General features: G+C 48.0%; 2 protein-coding genes across 2 annotated transcripts; one reads left to right on the forward strand and one right to left on the reverse strand.

Annotated features, from left to right (window-relative positions):
• Nucleotides 1-4,570: 4,570 nt before the first annotated feature.
• Nucleotides 4,571-7,250, reverse strand: LOC122647082 (ribosomal protein S7, mitochondrial). The gene has a single exon (XM_043840598.1). It carries the CDS (start codon nt 6,914-6,916, stop codon nt 6,470-6,472), a length of 447 nt encoding a protein of 148 aa, XP_043696533.1. The 5' UTR covers nt 6,917-7,250; the 3' UTR covers nt 4,571-6,469.
• Nucleotides 7,251-16,826: 9,576 nt separating this feature from the next.
• Nucleotides 16,827-21,618, forward strand: LOC122647080 (cytochrome c oxidase subunit 2-like). Its single transcript, XM_043840595.1, is given in 4 exon segments — nt 16,827-16,941; nt 16,943-17,375; nt 18,750-19,067; nt 20,985-21,618. Coding segments are annotated over 4 exon segments (1,029 nt in total). The 5' UTR covers nt 16,827-16,872; the 3' UTR covers nt 21,194-21,618.
• Nucleotides 21,619-21,636: the final 18 nt, after the last annotated feature.

The following is a 21,636-nucleotide window of genomic DNA, read 5'->3' on the forward strand; positions in this document are numbered from 1 at the left end:
CTTCTCCCCAGAAGAAGCTCGCCATGATTTTCTCAATTCGCCGGGGGACAGATGCAGGTACAGAGATAGATGCCAAGATATGTATGGGAATACTATAGATGACATGCTTGAGGAGTGTTAACTTGCCGCCAAGAGAGATGAGCTTTGCCTTCCATCCCGCCAATTTTGCCTGTATCTTATCAATTTAAAAGAAAAAAGATTCAAGCTTTGGTCTGCCCTTTATGATGGGTGCACCAAGGGCGTGAGGAAAGGCACGCGAGCTCTTTGGAAACCTGTACAGGACTGTACTATAGAGGCTCGGTTAGGTGGGGCTTTGTCTGAGATGAAAAAGCTGCTTTTTTTATGGTTTCATTTCTGTCCCGAGGGGGCCGGAGGTCCCACCGAATAACATCCATAACTTTCTCTTCAGTCGATTTCCTGCCATTGCAGAAAACTATGGTATCATCCGCATATAGCAGATGGGATATGATTCCGCACTTTCTTGGCACTTTGTAAGCACAAGTTTGTTGCTCCATGAAGAGCTTGGTCAACCATCTACGTTGGACCTCTTCCGCAAAAATGAATAAAGTGGGGGAGAGGGGGTCACCTTGACGAATTCCTCTGGTGCCCAAGAAATGGCCACATTGACAGCCGTTTACCATGACAGAGAACCATGCAGAAGATATACTATTGTTGATGAGCAGCACCATCCTGTCATCGAACCAAAATTTCCGAAGGACAGCCAGGAGAAAGTCCCACTCCAATCTGTCGTAGGCTTTCATCATGTGACGCTTCAAGATTACATTATGGCCAAAGCATCTTCTATCAAGATCCTGCACCAGTTCGTGGGCCAAGGCGATATTTTGCGAGATAGACCTCCCCTGAACAAAAGCACCTTGCTCGGGGGATATGAGCTTAGGCAAGATCCTGCAAATACGAGAATGTTTCACTTTAGTAATGATCTTGTAAACAAAGTTACATAGACTGATTGGCCTGAAGTGCGAAAACTCCGTTGGATCCTCCCTTTTCGGAATAAGAGAGATCAATGTTGAGTTGACTGCTTTCGGAATGTTGCCTCCTGAGAAAATTTCTCTCACAGCCGCACAAAGATCCGATTTGATAATGTCCCAGCAGGAAACATAAAAGTGACCCGAAAATCCATCAGGTCCCCGGGCCCCGTCTGCATTCATGTCCACAACTGCCTCTTTAATTTCCTCATCTGATGGCATATTAGACAATAAAAGATTTTCCTCCTCAGTTACCAACTTCCACTTTGGGATCACCTAAAGAATGTTCTAATCAATGCTATGCTCTTCAGAAGAATAAAGAGATTTGAAGTAGTCAACTGCCAAGTTTTGAATGGTGCCCATGTCTTCCGTCATAGATCCATCTGCACAACGAGCACGCGTAATCAAAGCTTTCTTCCGTTTCACCATAACAGATGTATGAAAGAATGGAGTATATCTATCCCCTTCCTTCAACCATTTCACTCTCGACTTTTGCCTCCAAAATCTTTCTTCTTGCCAGAGTACCTTCTGGTGATCATCTTTGGCCTTTTGTAGATCAGCCAGCATAGGCTTGATCCGACCAAGCCGACTGCAACAACAACTCGGCACTATTCACATTATCCTCGGCAGCTTTTACCTTGTTGAAAATATTCCCGAAATAATTTTTTTTCCAATCTTTAAGGCGCCACTTCAACCTTCAACACTTACGACAGAAAAATTCAGTAAGAGAGCCTTGCATAGGAGCAGCCCAAGAAGAGCGAACACAGTCAAGAAAAGACTCGTCCAGCAGCCACATTTTCTGAAACTTGAACAATCTTGGAAAATGAAAAGGATCAGAATTATGTTGAATCAAAAGAGGGGAGTGGTCCGAAAACATTCTGCTCAAGTGAAGAGTATCTGGTTTGCCAAATGAGAAAGCCCATTCATGATTAATGAAGACTCTATCCAGTCTCGCCCAAATACAGCTTAGGCCAGCCTGGTTATTACACCATGTAAAACGGGAACCAGAGAAAGCAGCATCCACAACTCCCAAGTTGTTAACACACGAGATGAAGTCATCCATAGCAGCTCTATCAGGGGGGCGATCATCTATCCGAGACTAAGGCTACCGCTACCTTAGATCCAAGCCTTTCTTTGAACCATGGCTACCTTACTACTACTACTAAAAGCCCTGAGTATAAAAAAATAAAAAAAATTCTTATCCAATTCAAATTCCAAAAACAACTGGATGAATATCTCATATGCCTTTCATTCCAAGGTTGAATGAGATAAATAGCTCCTTTCTCGGGAATCCTATCAAGAATATGCCTTTATACACATACACAATTCCACATCATTGTACACGTTTCCACACCCCCCAATGTCAGACCCAACGGTTGTAAGACGCCTCATAATCCGTTGTTTTGGGAGGGATATAATTCGTTTGGTAGTAAGGGTGGGTCTCATTGGTATTCATAACAATCATGTATAAGGAGCTAATCGGATTCTCGGTTTCTGGGAATAGATATCATCATGTGGAGAGGATCGAATAATGAAGCTAGTCTGCCGCCCTTGTATTAATGGAAGAAGCTGTGTACCGGGCGCGGTGCGTTGGAGTTCTTGATCGAGACCTAGTGGAGCCCGGGGTAGGCCACTGACTAGTAAAGGGGGGAGGCATCGATCGGTGAGAAAAGAAAGGCGGTTAGAAAGCCCATTGACTTCGCCCAGTATCCTTTCCAAGTCGATGGCTCGTTGATAACCCGGAACCGTGCTGGTTGACCCGGAATCAGCAGATCCCACGGATCGAGATCGATACCCGCACTAGCACTACCCGTAGAGGCAGCGCTTCACCAGGGAAAAAAGCTTGAACTGCCGCTGGTGAATTTGTCTCTCTGACCGGAAAGTTTTTTCTATTCATTTTTGAAACTGAATCGAAAAAAGCCTTAGTCCGTTGTTTGGCGCCTTGCTCGGGCGAGTCGCTCAGCCTACGATTCGTTCTGCGCTGAGCCCTTGAAGCTGTGGCGTGATGCAGGGCATGCATGGCTTGCTTAAGCTGCTAGGGGCTTGCTCCGTTCCTCGTGAGAATTGGTAAGCGCTCTACCGGACTATCATTCTATACGTCCTGCTGAACGAAGCGCACCGGGATCCGGACCAGAGTGAGATCGCTGTAATGGAAAGGGAAGAGGTGGTGGTTATTCAACAAGATCGATTGTCGCCTATGCGGGAAAGCGCAAACTAAATAAGATGTGACAAGGCCTGCCCGGAGGAATAAGAACCGCAGCTGCTGGGCCACCTTCTACGGCTCAGACACTTCATACCTTCTAGGGGGCGTCGGCGGAGGCAAGATAGAAGGTATGACTGGAAAAAACAACCTTGAGATGGGCCGGTTGATAGATGCGTCCGGAGCGGGTCACATCGTTGATGGATTTCACAGCCGGTTCTGCCGCCAACTGGGCCGCAGTGAAGGACTTTGGCGAAGGCAGCGTTAGGATGGGCATGGGACCGGGGAGAATCACTGGATGTTTTGGCTACATTGATATCGTGGTTCAAACCCTTCGTCTCTGGTAATAATCCAATCAGTGCCCTTGAAACGCTTACTAGCCGGGCCCATCCCTGTTCCTTGCAGAGCTACAGAATGTGCTTTTTATCCGAAAAGTGGAAGGCCTTATTTGAGACTCCATCGCTCGCGGTAGCTAAATGGCGGCCCTTCTCTGAAATGCAAAACACCCGATCCGCTTGCTCAGGCCGGTACAGACTGATCACAAAGCTAAACAGGCCGCGCCTACGTGTAGTCGCGTCAATTGTATCTGCGACATGCACCACGTAGAGACCCCCAGGTCCTGACTCGGCAGTAGGCAATTTACATCAAAACTAAAGAAAAAAAGGGTTTTGCATCCACTCCAAAAGAGAAAAAGCGCATCCAGTCATAGAAGGAGACCACAAGGAACACGGGAGGTACTTCAGCAATAAGGATGGTAGCCGACTAGCAAGCACAAGCCGGCACTGTTGGATGAGTCCCTCGAATTGGCTACTCTGGGGGCTGTCTGGAAAGCTATTACTCAAGGCGCGCTAGCCCTAACCATACTTTGAAAGTCTCTTAGCTTGGCTTGGCAAAGAAGGAAAAGAATGACCGCTGTCGAAGAGTGCTGAGAACGGATCCCGGAAGCCTACGGCTGAGAACTGTTACCGGAAGCCTATGGGATTTAACTACAGGCGCAGGGGGTCTTTTTCGCACTTGAGGTTGAGCTTCTCCACCATCTCCTTCGAGACCATATTCTTACAGCTCCCACTATCGATGATGACATTGCAAACTTTGCCACCCGACGTGCATCGCATGCGGAATATTTTTGTCCTTAGCCACCTCTCATCGGTCTTGACTTTAGGAGTGTACATAGCTCTCCGAATCCGCAACGATTCGCCCTCGTCGGCTTCCAATTCTCCCTCTTCGTGTTCATCACCACCATCGTCATCATAGACCGGATCTCCCTCTATATCAACCAAATCATCCTCTCTCCTTCTACCGGCTCAACGAAATGAGCTTGTGCGTCGAATCTCCGGCGAGGACACTCGAAAGAACGATGTCCCGTTTCCATACACTTATAACACCTTACTTCTTCACCCGGCGCAGCTCCCTGTCCTTCTCCCTGTCCTCAGCCCCCCTCTCAACACCCGACGACTGCCCCACTTTGGTGTTCACTAGTGCCTTGCCTTCTCCCTTCCCTTCCTATCCTTGCCCTGGTACGATACGCTGGTTCTTGAGCCTCTGGACCTCGAACACGGGAAGGTACTTTGGTCATGTGCCGACTCCTCGAGCTCGTCACTTGGGGCTTCCGGGTTAGGAACGAAGGGCGACGTCGATCATCCGTCACGTCGGTATCCGTATGGTACCGTGGTCACCTCTAATTACAGTGGCTGTGTTGAGATGGAGAAACCGACATTGCTCCAGAAGTTGCGTATGTCGGTCGAATCTACGATCCTCGCGTTACACCTTCTCTTTGTGCTTGCTCTAACCGGGTTCAGATTGAAGTGGACAAGCATCAATCAACTATCGTCCTCGACCTGTATGCCAAGCGTTCCCCAGTTTCTGTCCTTTGACTTGGAGCTATCTGTTCGGCTCATTCTGGATCAACGGGTGCTTTTAGTATTCCATAACCTTCAGCGCGTCTCCTCTCTTCCGTCTTTAGCCCTCTGAAACGCTAGGTGCCGAAGGTTACTCCCTGCCAGTGTGTTTGACTTCTCTCCTAACTAGCTTGCTACCCGGGAAGCTCCTCTGCTCGTACCTCCTTGCACTCAACTGGTTTGGCATAGGGGGTTGCTGGGGGTAAGCACACTCAAGTCATAAGGGGGGAAGCTTTCCTGGGCCTGACGGCGCCTGGGGCCTTCCCAGCACACTTTCGAGGCTCGCCCCTTTCCCTTTGGTTTCTCCTGTCCCTCTTCTGAACCAGGATTTACGGTCTAATTCTGAAAGTTTCATTTACCTGTTTTCATCAGGCTTCCTACTTCACGATCGTATCTCCCCTATCCTTAAGGAAGTACGGGTCCGGGTCCCCCTTAGACGTAAAGGGCCCTCTTTTGTGCCCTATTTGACGCTTTTAGGTTCCGGTCCCCCGTGTGCCTGACGACCTCTCCTATCGATTTAGTCTGCTCTTTCGACTCGAACGGGTAGCTCTCGAAAAGGGGGAAGTTGATGATTTTTTTGGGGGCGGTCCTTTCCCTCTTCCCGTACTTTCTAGGCACTCTTACGTCCGCCGTTAGCTCGGGGGGATTTTGGGTTGGCGATCTCATCTGTACTCTTTCTCTCAGATGTATTGACACAACCCACACCCCCCTTACTCCATAGGGGACCGAACTTGACTCCTGTGAAACAAGCGGCCAGGAAGTTCAGACCCGCACAACCTATCACTTGAGGCATAAGTTGAACAATTATTGGCTGCCAACTTTATCCGAACTGAGAAGCATCCAGATTGGTTAGCAAAGGTCGTGCCGGTAAAGAAAAAGAATGGGCAGATTCGTCTTTGTGTCGATTTCCGGGATCTCAACAAGGCCTGTCCCAAGGACGATTTTACCCTGCCCAATATTATGATTTTCATTGATCATACGGCAGGGTACGAGATGTTTAGTTTCATGGATGGATACAGCGCGCTTCGTCCTACCTAAAAATTAGTACGAGATCGCTTCCTTCCCTCCCTTTGAAGTGCATTTATCAGCTCCCCGAGTCAGACGAAAGAGGGCGAAAGGCCCACTACTTCTTCATTCATGGCCTATTGATTTGTTTGATTTATCTCCCTCATTCGACCTGAGGCAAAAGAGAAGTCATACAAAGAAAGGTTCTATCATGCAATGCATAACGGGCGGGCCTCCTATGGATTCCTCCAACTCAATGAATGAAGGGGGGAGTATGAGGTAACGTAGTTCTATATGAAGATTCAAAAAGGAAAAGGGTCAAACCATATCTTACTGAAAAATCTGACTGAATGAGGAAGAGCTCTTTATGTGGTCTCACTTTACCACCATCTGAAATGCGCGAAACTTCGATTGGTGGAAGCCAGTCCATGAAGATTCTCCCTTTTCTTACGTGCAATTCCCCTCTTTCGGTAAGCATCCAGTATCTCAGCAAATGAACATTTCTCTAAGCTTATCCTGTAGCTTATACGTCGTTTGAAAGCTGCTCCAAGGATCCAACGAATAGCTAAGGTTTGTTGACGATCCCTGGCTACAATCCCAGGGACATCATAAATAGTACCTGCGACTCCTACTTTTTCCACTTCGCATATGGGCTTTATATTCTCTACGGCGTCAACCATAAGTTTGATTACATCGCGTTCAGTTCGAGCTGGGCGATGAAAAGTTTGATAAACAATAGCACGAACTCTCGTTCTTTTACCTTCTTTCATGCGAAAGTTGACCAACTTCTTGATCAATTGTTTTTGCTCACCATCCAAGCCCCCCATATAGCTGAGAATTTCCGAGCAATTGGAAGCCGCTTTCGATGACGAGGCCGATAAATTGATATTACGCGATCGTTACTGTCCATCTTTATCAGCCAACTCCCCTGTTTCCATCTTTCAGAGTCCCATAGCTTTCAACTGAGCGGCAACTAATCCGTAAGCTGTCTTCTTATGATGGGCTGCAGGAGCCTCTTGTTCTTCTCAATCTCCTGCAGCCATTCGCGTAGGGTTGTGGCATCCGTGTCCGTGTCGGCAGAGAGTTCCAGATCGTTTGAAAGAATGTTGTCTGCAATCTGGGAGTAGATTTCTTCCATTTCAGGAAAATGAACGGATAGCCGCCTTTGCCACGGTCGCCTTTCACACCGATCACGAACTTGCTCTAGAATGAAAGTGTGAATAGAATTTCATTACCTCACGCTGCTGTAGTTCGGCTTCGGGATCGGCGTGGGGAACTTCCGCCGGTTCTGGCGCCAGCGGGGGCGCCTCGTGAGCCGCGTTAAAGATCCCTTGTATAAACTCAAGTAAGTCAATATAAGGCATGCCAAACACTGTGTCCTTTTCCAGTATCTATAGAATGAGCACTGTGAACTATCTGCTTCAAAAAGATAGTTTAGAAACAAGTAAAAAATAAAGAATTATAATATGTAATAAAATAAATCATTCCTGTATTCTGTACTGATATGAATTTCATTCTCTGTCGACTTACTGACTGACACTGAGTTACTTACGGATTCTTTTTATTATAATAAATTTCAAGAAAAAAAACCACTGTGGAAGAATTTTTTTTTGCTGAATAGCTGTCTTTCTTTTAGAGTTGCTTATGGAGTGAAGTGACTGCCTCTCACCCGAAAGGCAGGAACGTAACGTCCTTTAAAGCGCATATGAGTAGTCATTCCTGTTATGAAGAGGCATTCCCCTTTAGTTTGCAATGCATTTCTAAGCTGCTTTCTTGCGATGTACTGATACACCCGTCTGGTCGGCTCGTGTCTCTTCTGGAAGTCGATAGTGAACTTCTCAGAGAAGCCCATAGCTCTTTCAGACCCTTCTTTTTTTTTTTTTTTTTAACATCGAATTTGTTCCAATAATAGTTTATGCAGCAGATTCTCAAGAACCAGCGGCTGATCTGGGTGAAGGCGGTGCTGCTGAGGCAATTCCGCATTTTCGCGTGTTCAGCGCGAAAAGGGAAGCCGAGCTCTTTTCTCGTATACGCGAATGTTCAGCACTTTTGGGTCATAGAATTCTTGCTCAAGAGCATCCCGGTCAATATGAGTCCATAGTCCGGGATCATTTGAATGAAGCTTCTACCATTGGTGCACAAGCATATCTTTCGGCGCTAAACAGCGAAATTTTAGATATAGCCGTCCGGGAGAAAACGTGCCCAAGATCTCCTTTTTGAAACGCTTCTCAGTGAACCAGCCCTAGAAGAAATTCTTCTAATTTCACCCTATGACAACATGAGGGAGGAAGCTTTCGAGTTTGTGGAAAAACAGGTTGAGAATTTAAACAGAATGGAATCCGCTGTTCACCGGGATTTGCTTGATAATCACCTGTCCTTCATCATAAACAATATTAAACAGGAAGGGTCAAGACCCAACCTTTACATATAGATCTTTTTTAGATCATATTATTGGGCGTTGACCCTTTTTTCGATGACTCATCTAAGATAGTTTAATAATATAATGGTTAGCATATAGAACGTAAAGTATCAATAAATTTGAAAAGTTCGATCATTGACAAGGCTTTCGTGATACGAAAGAAAAGAGCGGATCCAATACCAAGACGACTTCTTTCTCAGGTCTGTTTCCGTTCCTATATATATGGGTCCGTGCAGCATTTCCACGATATCGTTATGATCAATCAATGGGTGCCAGAGCTGCTACAATTGCTTCAGCGGGAGCTGCTGTCGGTATTGGAAACGTCCTTAGTTCCTCGATTCATTCCGTGGCGCGAAATCCATCATTGGCTAAACAATCATTTGGTTATGCCATTTTGGGCTTTGCCTTTTGCGAAGCTATTGCATTGTTTTTCGAAGCTAAAGCTTTCCTGATCCTATTTGTATTTTAGCCGGATGCGATGTGATATGTGATTATGTGTCTTTTTTTGGTACCCGAAATGAAATTCTTATTAGTATAAGTCTTTCCCAGGATCGGACAGAATCTAGCTGGCGCGAGCAACTAGCTATGGGAGTTCAACTCTTCGTCGATCGATGGTACTAACAGTGCGTATTGCGCGTCAAGTGCGAGATTGGCGTCGAGAAGCCGTGGGCCCAGTAGTGCCCGCATACGACAGCTCTGCGGAGCTTTGCGGGTCGGTAACCTGTTCGACGTAAGATCCATTCAAGTGCGCAAGGCTCCGATAGGAGTGTCGCTTCGCTTTGTTCAGGGGAAGAACCATTACATAATAAATGCGCGCGCATTAACCGTGACGCGCGCTTAGGGCTATGGGGAGAGCTGGTTGCCGTGTGACAGCTGCCCAACTGGAACAGACCAACGAATGAAGGAGTGTTACCCATGACTTCGTATAACGATAACAAACAGCATTTTTCCATGTTTGGGCCTTCGGGGGACAGGATTTGGCTTCACAGCAAGCTTTTGATCTCCCTATAGCAAATCGATCTTGGGTCGTGTCAGGTGGTGTAACGAGAAGCTGTTTCACAAGCGGATTCCGAGGAAGCATCCGAAGCAGCGAAAGTAGAATAATCCTAATCCGATGAATCAGCAGACGCATCTGAACCAGGGCGGTGAGAGGGGAAGGTTAGAGCAAGCAAGAGCTCCTTTTTTTATTTCTTTCTAGCCAACGGGTCCAGTCTATCCCGAAACAAGAGATCATCCTGTTTATCCCGAAACAACATATCCTGCTGTTTCTCACAAGCCTAGGGCATTTCGGGTGGAAGGTCAGTGTGCAGCTTTTTTAGCTTTTTACGAAAAGCAGTGTTGTTTTCTATCCTGTTTGACGAAAGGAATTGATTGGAAATCTATCTTTTTGAAAAAAGTAGATGAAAAATGATACAAAAAAGAAGACAAAAAGTGGTATTGAATTTGAACAAAAAGTAGATACAAGTATTCACAGCTGTATGGCGCGTGTAACCCCACTTGCTTGTCGCACTTTTGGATAAACCGCTTTCTTTTGTTACCTTATTGACGAAGGGGAGGGAGGGTGATTTGCTTCATTTTTTTTTCTTTTAGCTGGAGAAAAAGTCTTCACTGCTTGATTCGCTGAGCCCGGCTCTGTAGGCAGCTTTAGTGTGCGGTGGAGGGAAGGGGCTTAAAGCGACAGAACCGATTCATACAGAGTAGGAATAATCCTATGGCGAAGGATCGGGCTGTGAGCTCGAACTGGAGGAGGAAGATGGGCGGGGTCAGTTAAAGCTTTAGTGCCTCCTTTAGAAGGCCCTTGATCCTAGAAACAAACGATGATCCAGCAAATAAGTAGGGGGTTCGAAATCGAGTTCCAAAGCGAGGTCGGTTGGTGGGGAAATGAATGAATTCCCACTAAATCCGGTGTCATGTCAACCCCTGACTGACCGGAGGCCTAAAAGCGTCAAACTAAGGAGGGGTACTCCGATCGACGACCTCTTCGACGATACATCTCGATCGGTTGGTTTGTGCTACAGAGAGGTACTCCGATCGACCGGGTTCTAATTTTCTAAATCGTGTAAATAAGGGTTCCAAACCTGTTGCGTGATATCACATGGAGGAAGACAGCTGTGGCGCCCACCTGCGCTGGTCTGCGTCTGACTACTGTTCCCTAACTGACATTCCATTCTCTGGACTGAGTTTCCTCCGGTGCCATTGATTTTTCCGTACCGTAATAGACGAGGTCTTCTGAGCTCTCTTTTTCTGTGAAGAAGGGTGGCTAATACAGAGAAGAAGATTCCGCATCTCCATCCGAATCGGAAGGAACGGCAAATAAATTACGTCAGTCAGTCAAAGAAAGAAGCAAACTGACTGATGAACACCAACCGGTCCACCAGGGTCCGCCAGGACACCTAACCTAGAGAATTCACTCCCTGGATGTAAGTCCGTCAGTAAGTACAGTCTCAGTCAGTAGTGAAAGAATAGTCCGTCCCAGTAGTGGATCAATCGGTAGTGAAATAGTCCAAGGAGCTTTGGGCATTGCCGGTGTAGCTGTCAGCAACTCGTGCTTCGTTCCCCGCTTCCCCCTCTGGTTGTCAGCTTTTCTCGCTTTTGAAAAAACTCTTTCCGTTTATCCCGGGAAGGAAAATGGTGCACAATTGGGTAGCTATCGGGCTTAAGGCATTTCCGGGTAGCTCGTAGCAAGGCGGCAGAAGCAATCAACTCGAGAGTTTAGAGAGTTTCGTCAAACCATAGGTCAGTGAGTACGAATGCGATCGTCCGGACAAAGGGTAGTGTTGGTCTCGTCTCAGGAACAACAGGAGCGGGAACAAGAACGGAGATGGGTGGTTCAGGTCTCGTCTCGTCGCCAAGAAAGAAGAGTGGAAGATCGATGCAGAACGTCAAGGGGCTGGAGAAGAAATAACAGTGGCAGGTCTAGCGAGCCTGTATCCGTCCGAGCGGCAGTCACTATCAGTAGCAGAGACAGAAGCCGCTAGATAGGTCGTGTCTGTTACACGTTCCACGAGGAATTCATCAAACGAGTGACTTTCACACTTCGCTGGGGCCAAGGGAGCAGATGTAGGAGCTGAGCGAAGCGAAGCGGTAGAGGAGAGCTGGACAAGGGGAGCATTGAGTGAGGGTTGCGGGGCATGTAGCTAGGTGGACTCTCTTTGCTTCGTGGTTTTCTTTACCTTTTTAAGAAATCGATTCTTTTTGTGATCCTTGCTTAGGAAGGGATTGCGAATAAGATGCTCGAAAGGGCGGTTTCACAGCAGGCGCATTTCACTTTTTTTTTTTAGTATATTGCCTGTCAACTCTTTCTCCGTAAGAGAAAGAGGTTCCTAGACAAAATACGGCAGATGAGGCATCAGCCGCAACAACAGATCCAGTTTATCCCGCACCTCTTTCCGTTATCCCTGCTAATCAATCTCTTTCAGACCCTTCCCTCCTCCTTTGACGGCGAACCACTCTTTTCTTTTGTGCTGTGACATATGATTGTTAGGGCGTTAGCACGTCTGGTAAACAAAGGTAGCTACCCGAGGATAGGCCGATGGACGAGAAATGGGTCAACACGTGACGTATGGACAAGCAATGGGAGGGCTCCTGTCGTTCTAAGCGAGGAAGTCCTTTCGCCCCTATTTGAGTAAGGCGCGGTGGATCTTTTTCATTCCTTTTCGTATCTCTTTTCTCTTTAGATCGCTGTTCGGGGTGAGTAGCAGAAAATATATGAAAAAGATTAATGGAAAGCTGTTCTCCTCACCCCGAAAGCCCACATCTGCAGGAGACGGCATGCGCTCACTGATCTTTCTTATTTATATTACGCAAAAAGAAGTTCAGTCGGTTAGGTTAGTTTTTTATAAGGGCGCTGGAGGTGCCTGCAGTTACTTGGTTCTTCTGTTGGACCTCTGCCTACAAGTCCCGCTGCCATGTCTGCTTCTGATACAGGCGTGTTTTGTTCTTCACCAGCAAGATACGGCCAAAGAAGCAACGGCCCCATTTACAACTATGGGAAAGACGCTTACTGTCTGCTCCAATCGACACCCGACTATGAAGAATGGAGAGGGGCTACCTGTGCGGAATATGAGGAATTTTCTGCGCTTATCACGCAGATTAGGAACGAGAAAGGCACAGAAAGCTCGTCTCAAGGAACGAAGCAGTCAGCCCGGAAGAGAATAGTGAAAGAGAAGGAAGTAGAGGAAGAAGGAAAGGAAGAAAAACGGAAGAGGAATGTTCCGCACTCTCCAATGATGTGTCATAAAGACATTAGCTACGAGTCCGTACCGAACCTTTTCATGCAAGGTCTCGTGGAAGTAAGACAGACGCTATCATTTCCTGCAGATATAAAGGAAAAGGATTAGTAGCAGACTGAAAGTCGAAACTAGAAAGACTCATCTGTAGAACCCATTTAAAAGGGCGAGCCTGATCCCTGGTACCATCCTGTGGTAAACACCTGAGCAGGGACGCCATCCAGTCCTGGAAGGGTCTTCAAAGAGACTGCTTTAATTGCTTTCCGATGGTCTTATGTTTCGGTGTTATGATCTCGTACGGACTCGGAGCGCGCCGCAGCCTTTAGGCGCTAGCGCAGTGCGAGTTACGTTCGATGTGGTGTCCTGTAGACTTTGGTCTCGATCCACTCAGTGGGTAGATAAGATTTTACATCCAATGTAGAGTGCTATGGCTGATACATGGTTCTGGCTGGAGCACTTTGGTTTTATCGCTCCTCTCTCGAATCCTCTGTATTGGTGTAGTCTATAAGACTGTATGCGCACCTGAGCGCCTTGACCCGAACCCGTGACAATATTAGTTTACTTAGGTCAGAAGTCACTAAGGGCGAAGCGGGTTACTTTTATCTGCTCGACCACCAGGAGAGGGTGGTCGAGGGTGGTCGTAGATCAGGAAAGAAGGCTCTGAAAGACCTATCCTAAAGGAGAAGGAGGAGTCAGTCTTCTTTGAAGATTGAGGCGCATTTGCGGACAATTATGCCATTCGGAAGAAGTCTTCTACAGAGGGAAAGCCTGTTACGAGTAAGTGGAGAGGCTTTTTCAAAACCAGAGATTCTTATCTTATTCCATTCCAGTGGCTTGACCAGTAACCAATGGCGAAAACTCAAAAAGAAGAATAGAAAAGAAAGACAGAAAGAAAGAGTGGCATAGCAATTAATGCAATATTTATACGATTGGATTGTTCCGAAAGCTAAAGCTTTCCTGGGCCTGGGTTAACTCGAACGTTAGCTTTTCGTCCCAATGAGAGTCTCCCTTTGGGAACAACTAAGTTCGCCCAACGAAGAAAGTGTCTTTATCCCGAAGCTCCATTCAGTAATATCCCGCCCGCGTCCTTCCATTTTTCCAATTAGGGCAAGGAGTGTTAAGGGTTCTTCCATCTATGGTTTGGCTTCGAAAGGCGCTCGAATATAAAGACCTTTCATCAGTCGCCACCCGCTTCCCTCAGAGCTATGCTCTGAGCGCCGGTCATTCAACTAACTTGGTATAAAGTTCCCATGCCCCGGGTGGAGCGCTAGGTGTATCCTCCTTCACTTGGGACGTGGCAATGATTTTGACTCTTTTTCTAAAATATAGTTGGGTCCGGTCGATTCGAATGTTTCATAGTGAGATCCAACTATGAGCCGTCATCACGATCTCCGTGGGTCCCGTCCGGTCGGGGCAGCGCGGGAATTTCGAAGCTGATAAATCAGTTGTTTGGGACGACTGGTGCGTCTTTTCCAATCCCTTAATAAGTTGTTCTCAGTTCCCGGATTTTAATTGCGGGAACCCTTGAGTTCAAATACGGCTCCCTAACCTAATAATGTATTGGGTTGACTTGCTCACCGGAAGATTCTTTTTAACATGTTCCAACATGACGAAGCATATGGCTGTGAAACCACCCGATTGTACCCAACCGCTGCATAAGGAAGACTAACTACTAAATAAAGCGAGGATTGCAACTGCAACAAGGTCCACTATTGGCCAAACCAACCCGTTGAGATACCAACGTAGCTCGCCCTACTTCAATGATGGCTTTGAGCATGGATAAGCATTCTAAGTGAGGGTCGTTTTATGTTTTTTTCGCGTTGAACCGTAGCGTTGGAGGGGCCTTTTTTTTTTGCCCTGGTTTACATTAAAGCTAAACTCTCACTGAGGTGGCCGGCTCTGATCTCCAAAGAGTTGTATAGTAAGACTGGCCATTCATCCGATATGAGAACGGAACATCGTGCTTGTTGGTCATCAAAAAGTGGTGAGTCAAACCAATTCACTCCATGCTTTTGTTTTATCTACCCCGGGGCCAAGGGAAAGCGCTAAAGGAGAACCAAACAAAGAGGGGGATAACGGGTTGACTAGTTGGTGGTGTACGCGTTGCCTTGCCTTGGTGGTTCTATCTTGGTTGCCGAAGTGGGTTCGACGCTAAGCCGGAGTTGATTAGATACGATGCCTATCCTTTTATTCTTCTCCGTATGGGACCTTTTCTCGAAAAAAGGCATTAGAGATAGGGGGCGGCAACTAAAGAGGTAGCGAGACTGACCGCAATTGCAGGAATCGGTTCGACTCACTGTGACTGTAACTATCTTATCTATCTCTCTTTGAAACTATTATAACAGAGTTCCTGTAGAGTGATTGATTTATATAGCATAGCATGCGCTCCCTAAAGGGCCCCTACTCTCTTCTCTTTTCTTTAGTTTTCGATTGAAGTGGAGGAAAAAAAAACCTTTTAGTACAGAACAAAGAACCACCACTGAGACATTCAGTGATTGTGCACTAAGTTCGATGTTTGTTTTTTGACTGGACCCGATTCAAAAGACAGAAGGGGAATCAAAGAAGAAAGCAAATGCAAAAGCAAGTTACATCGTATAGTAAGTAAGAGCGAACGAACTTGAGTTGATTAAAAAAATGATTCATGGCTCAAGCGGCGAAACCCTTCTTCGCCAAAACGGGGTTCCGCACTCTCATCCCCGAAAAGGAAGGTCAGCTGAGGAGCGTAGCCGTATCGATTCAACCAAGGTTGCTCCTCCGAAGCCGAGTTTAGGAATTGTCCCCCCCGAAGAGCAGTGGCTCAGTTGTGACGCACGCCAGCTGAGAGAGACTCCACAAGTATCAACGCTCAATCGAAAGAAAGAGCAATCAATTAGATGCAACACAGATGCTACTGGTGTTTTTCAAACACCAGGGGGCACGAGCTCCATCGCCAGGAGAGTTGCATCGAGTGCGTGGGCTCGTCTTCGCGACCATAAGCAAGAAGTCGCCAAGTCGAGGCGGGAATAGCCAACTTCCCCGACGCTACTAGATGGGTAACTTCCTTCTATCCTCCCCCCGGGCGTTTCCAAACTGATCGTGTGTCCCGGGATGGAATACAACCGAAGAAGGAAGATAGTCAGTGTCACGGGAGTGTAAGGGCTCACTTTGGCTCTTGGCGAACTCTTTCGTAAGGCGAACGTTCGCAACTACCACTTTACTCTCTCTGACCGGGGCATATGGCCCTCATTGTCTTCTTGTTCGTTCTCTCTCTCTCCGGGATTCTAATGGTTGACTACCCGTTAGCCTCATATCTGTGGGAGGTCCTCTCTCTCTCACGTTGTGTGGCGCGGAGCTCGTCTCGTCGGATGCATTCCACTCTGACTGACCGACCTAAACCTAAGTAGTTTAGTTTTCATGATCCTGTGGTATCATCAACAAGCTATTTTCTTTGTTTTGTTGGGGACGCCTCTCATTCATTCTATTAGTTATAGGTTTCGTATTCCCGGTCGGATCGGGCAGAACGGGCTCTGGGGAACTACCCGTCTGCTCCCGACCCGAACTTAAAAATTTTAAAGGAAAGTCAAAGGACGAAGTTGAGTCCCGGGCCATATGTATTGGTAGAGGGCGGGGGCTCCCTTCTATCGAGATCGATGGCCCAGTATGCCACCACTGGGATTAGCATTTCTAAAACATATGTTGAGGAGCGCGCTAGCGCGACCAAGCAACCAAAGCAAGCACTTGGGCGGAGTAAAGCTGATCGTAGAGCACCGTTGCGCTAACGCGCTGCAATCAAACTACTGCGCCCCTAACAGAGTCAAGGCAACGGTGCTCTACGATCAGCTCGACCACCGGGAGAGAGTGCTCGTAGATCAGCTCGACCACCGGGAGAGAGTGGTCTACGATCAGCTAGCTCAGCCGTTGCTTGGTTGCATGGGCGCTAACGCGCAGTAGTTTGATTGCAGCTGGTCTAAGACCGCCCCTGATTTACAACCAGCCTGCGGTCGAGCTGATCTACGACCACCCTAAACGAGTAAGGCCGGCTTTCGAGCCAGCAAGAAAAGCTGATCTACGACCACCCTATATAAAAGGGCTTTAGCGCCCGCGCATTTGTTGTTCTGGCGCGCGTCAGCGCTTATGGAGTGGATTCTTTGCTCCCATGCCTTTCTTGGTCGGACCAACCCAACCGGCAATTTCCTTCTTCCTGAGTTGGGAAGCAAGAACAAGTCTCTCTATTTTTTCTTTCGGGAGCAGAGCAGTCAAAGAATGAACCAAACCAAATGATTGTTCTAGAATGGCTATTCCTCCCAAATGTTCTTTGTGATGCTGCGGAACCATGGCAATTAGGATCTCAAGACGCAGCAACACCTATGATGCAAGGAATAATGGACTTACATCACGATATCTTTTTCTTCCTCATTCTGATTTTGGTTTTCGTATCACGGATGTTGGTTCGCGCTTTATGGCATTTCCACTATCAAACTAATCCAATCCCGCAAAGGATTGTTCATGGAACTACTATCGAGATTCTTCGGACCATATTTCCTAGTATCATCCCGATGTTCATTGCTATACCATCATTTGCTCTGTTATACTCAATGGACGAGGTAGTAGTAGATCCAGCCATTACTATCAAAGCTATTGGACATCAATGGTATCGGAGTGCGCCTCTTCACGAGGGTGATTTAAGTGCAACGAAATGTACCGGTGGTTCGCGAAGCATCTGGCTTACCGGTAATCTCCCATTCCCGTCGTCGAGAGACTATAATAACTATAGCATGCCAGAAACGGGGAGTTGAGGTGGTTAGACCTATACCCCGAAATGCTCCCAGCATAGGAGCCTATGGTTCCATTCTTGTTGTTGCTGGAGGGAGTTGCGCTCTTCTCGGTGTGGAGCGATATACGAGAAATAGATGCTCAGCCTGCAATGTCCGATAACGGCGCTGAAGTAGTGAATCTATCGGCACCACAGCAGTGGCATACAACTTTGGACCTAACGGCCGGCCCCGTAACCTTTCGGAATGGGGGATCCCCGTTGGCAACAACCACGGTAGTAGTTGCGGAACTACTGGGCCGGGAGAGGGTGGTCTACGATCAGCTCGACCGCTTTAGGGTTGTAAATCAGGGGTGGTCTTAGACCAGCTGCTCCTCTTTCTTCGCTTCGGGGACGGAGGTCCTACGGTAGGTAACAGCAGGCACAAGCAACTTGACCGAAGGGGACCAGCGCTTCTACTCCTCCACCGAGGAGCCGTTCGCAGCCAGAAGCAAGGGATGTCGTGAACGGTGGAAGGTCACAGAGAATTGACCTCTTCATAGAGTGATCCTATGATCGATATAGGATATAGACTCTCTCTTTCCTTATTCTTATTCTGAAAAAAAAGATTAAAAAAAAAAAAAAAAAGAAGGGTGACTCAATCAATTGGGGGTGGGACCTGTTGGCATAATGCACGCTGGAACGTGGGAATTCGAGGTCTCATGAACTACTACTAACAACCTACTTTGTTTTTGTTTTGTTCGTGGACAAACGATTTCAGGTCAGGCCTATGGATGGATCCTTTTAGATCTACGGGCCGGCCCCGGCCGTTCACATGAGCATAGGGAATCTATACTCGAGCGTTCGACTGGGCCCCTGACAGGATAGGTGAGGAATCACTCTTGATCTGATCTATTGGGGCCTACAACTTCGCCGAGCCGACTAGCATCCCTTTCCACTGCGCATTTATCGAACAAAGAAGACGACTATAGGATCGAATTCGCTTTCCGTGGTGAACTGGTCGTCCCATACCTTCTGCCTGTCTCATGTGTGTGGAACCAGGTCTTTTTCTGTTCCAGCCTCACTGAAGTAGGTAGGGCTGGGTGAGAAACGGTCCCCTGTTGTCTGTAGGCCTTCGATTCCACCGGGGTCTTACGGTCTCTGAGAAAGGGGAGAACTACCTAACTAAAGAAGAATAGTGCTCTTTCTAAGAGTAGGCGTGGAGAGCTTTTTGCGGGGAAACTTGCAAGTACAGTTTGGGGGGAGGCGGGCGTCGACCCAACCTTATGAGTATTCGGACTATAACAGTTCCGATGAACAGTCACTCACTTTTGACAGTTATACGATTCCAGAAGATGATCCAGAATTGGGTCAATCACGTTTATTAGAAGTGGACAATAGAGTGGTTGTACCAGCCAAAACTCATCTACGTATTATTGTAACACCTGCTGATGTACCTCATAGTTGGGCTGTACCTTCCTCAGGTGTCAAATGTGATGCTGTACCTGGTCGTTCAAATCAGACCTCTATTTCGGTACAACGAGAAGGAGTTTACTATGGTCAGTGCAGTGAGATTCGTGGAACTAATCATGCCTCTACGCGTGCGCCCGGAAACATAGGCCGACTGCTGAGCCCACTCTGGCTCAGCCGCACCACCCGGGGTGCGAGCCACCCGAGAAGCAAGCTATTACAGCGAGCGGCTGGAGCAGTAGGGAGCCGAGGAGCAAGGCAGTAGATAAGATAGAAGAAGGGGCCAGGCTCCCGGTGGAGCAGAGGAGACGGTTAGGATAACGAACTTGAAACGCGGAGCCCGAGCGGCCGGCGAGCGAGTGGTTAGTGGCCAATAGCGCCCTAGTTGATGGCATTCCTCTCTGCGGCTGGCACTCGAGGAACCACGGGGCACTCCATACAGAGCAAGCAAGTCTTAGGGATGAGACGCCCGCGCAAGGACCTCCATTCTCATTAGGAGGTCGAACCAAGGACCTATGGAAGTCGGGGCTACCCCGTCCCCATGGCAACGCAACAGTGTCCTGAGGGAGGAGTTTAGAGGCCTTATAGTAGCACGGACTTCTTTTTCTTTCTAGGTCATGCGAAGGGGGCCAGTCCAAGATCGTACTGTTCCTCTACAAAGACAACAGACGCTCTCAACGGCTAGGCGCCACTCTCTTTCTGAGTTATTCCAGCTTCTTCATGATTTCGTGCCGCGGTGAACGAACAAAACCAAAAAGAGAAGAGGGCCGCCTCAGCAGAAGGAGAAGGACCTGCAACGGCAGAGACTACTGACCCTCTTCTTGTTCCTAGCCGTCTGTTACGAGTCCGGGAAGCCTGGAATCATCAATATGAGGGATCCCTCAAAATAGAGAAGGGCGGGCAGGGCTTCCGCAAGAGCCTCCCCCCTCTTCCCGGTCAAGATAGATGGGAAGGAGACGGACATAACCAGCCTCTTTATTTATGTACGTACACCTTTGTTTCAGGGATAAAAACCTCCTGCTAATCCGGCCATTTCCGAACCAGTTTTTCCCACCCCAAAAAATTCAATGGAGGACTTCTCAATTCTTGCGATTCCCAGCCCGGCTAAATAGGCTCAATGATCTCTTTCTTCGATAGGCCGGTCCGGCGCTCCGCTTGGTTATATTCGTACATGTTTCGACTCGCCGGTCATTATGGATCTAGTGGCATGGCGAGGCGAAGGGGGGAAGCAACTACGAAGCCCCAACTAGCTTGAATGGGACTCGACAAGTCGCTTCGCTTATAGAATAGAATGCAAGCAAGGATGGTCGTAGATCAGCTTACTCTCCGTCTAGCGGCGGCAAGGAAGGAGGGTGCTCTACGATCAGCTCGACCACCGGGAGAGAGTGGCCTACGATCAGCTCAGCCGTTGCTTCTTTGGTCGTAGATCAGCTAGCCGTTGCTTCTTTGGTCGTAGATCAGCTAGGGCGCGAATCCAGCAAGCACTTGGGCGGAGTAAAGCGGATCGTAGAGCACCGTTGCGCTAACGCGCGCGCTGTAGTTTTTCAGCTTGGTTCTGGCGCGCGCCTGACTCTCCGTTGGGCTCCCTCCGTTGCTTGTTCGCTCAGGGAGTTGCTTGTTTAGGTTGAAGCGCGTTAGCGCAGTAGTTTGATTGCGTATCGCGCTAGGCGCTCACGTTTTTTGGCTTCGCAGGAGTGCGCGGGGCGCATCCGCGCACTTCCGTTTTTCAGCTTGCTGCTCGCTTTCTCGCTTCCGAGAGGCGAAGGGAGCCTGACTTACGGCTTCCAAGCCTGGCGCGAAGCGAAGGGATTGGATTTCACCTATGATCAGATCAGTGGGCAACCATAGTGTACTTTTTTCGTGGTGTTGTTGACGTTGTTGAAAGCGAATTTCCAATTTTTAAGTAGGCCTAGCTTTTCGGAGCTGCTCCCAGCTCACACTATGGTGGAGGAGGTGCCGTGAAGATCTAGGAGTGTGAGCAGTACGAGCTGAAAGGCTCCCATACTGTTTGGAGGGCAGGGGGCATAGATGCCAAACCTGACCCCTATCTATCGTCGTAGAAGCTGTTCCTAGGAAAGATTATGGTTCTCGGGTATCTAATCAATTAATCCCCCAAACAAGCAAGGGCCCCACTATAGCTAAAGGCCCCTATTTGAGTAAGGCGCGCGCAACCTATAAGCGCGCGTTAGCGCAACGGTGCTCTACGATCAGCTTACTCTCCATTGGGCTCATCCCTTGCTTGGTTGAAGCGCGTTAGCGCAGTAGTTTGATTGCTTAAGCGGAAATGAGAGAGTAGGGTGAGGGAAAAGGGGGGAAGCCACTAAATTGAAGGCTTCGCTCGCTCGCTCTAACGCTCGTTTAGTAGACAGCGAGTGGAGTGCATAAGCCCCAGCAATCAAACTACTGCGCTAACGCGCAACGGTGGTCTACGATCAGCTAGCCGTTGCTTGTTAGGGGCGAGTACTACACGAGCTCGTAAGTCAAGTACGGAACGAGCCTTGTCTACGAAGCATAAAACCTCGTCTTGCTTGCTTCTGGCGAAGCTTTTAGTCTGTAGGCATTCAGGTATGGTAGGAATACTACTTTGAAAGCCAACCACTACATAGGAGCGATAGCGAAGCCAAGCCGTATAAAGGCGAGCAGCCCTTATAGCAATAGCAAACGGCCTACTTATAGCCCTATTTTTCTTATCTTATTTAG

This window comes from Telopea speciosissima, unplaced genomic scaffold, assembly GCF_018873765.1.
Source record: "Telopea speciosissima isolate NSW1024214 ecotype Mountain lineage unplaced genomic scaffold, Tspe_v1 Tspe_v1.0012, whole genome shotgun sequence".
Lineage (NCBI taxonomy): Eukaryota > Viridiplantae > Streptophyta > Magnoliopsida > Proteales > Proteaceae > Telopea > Telopea speciosissima.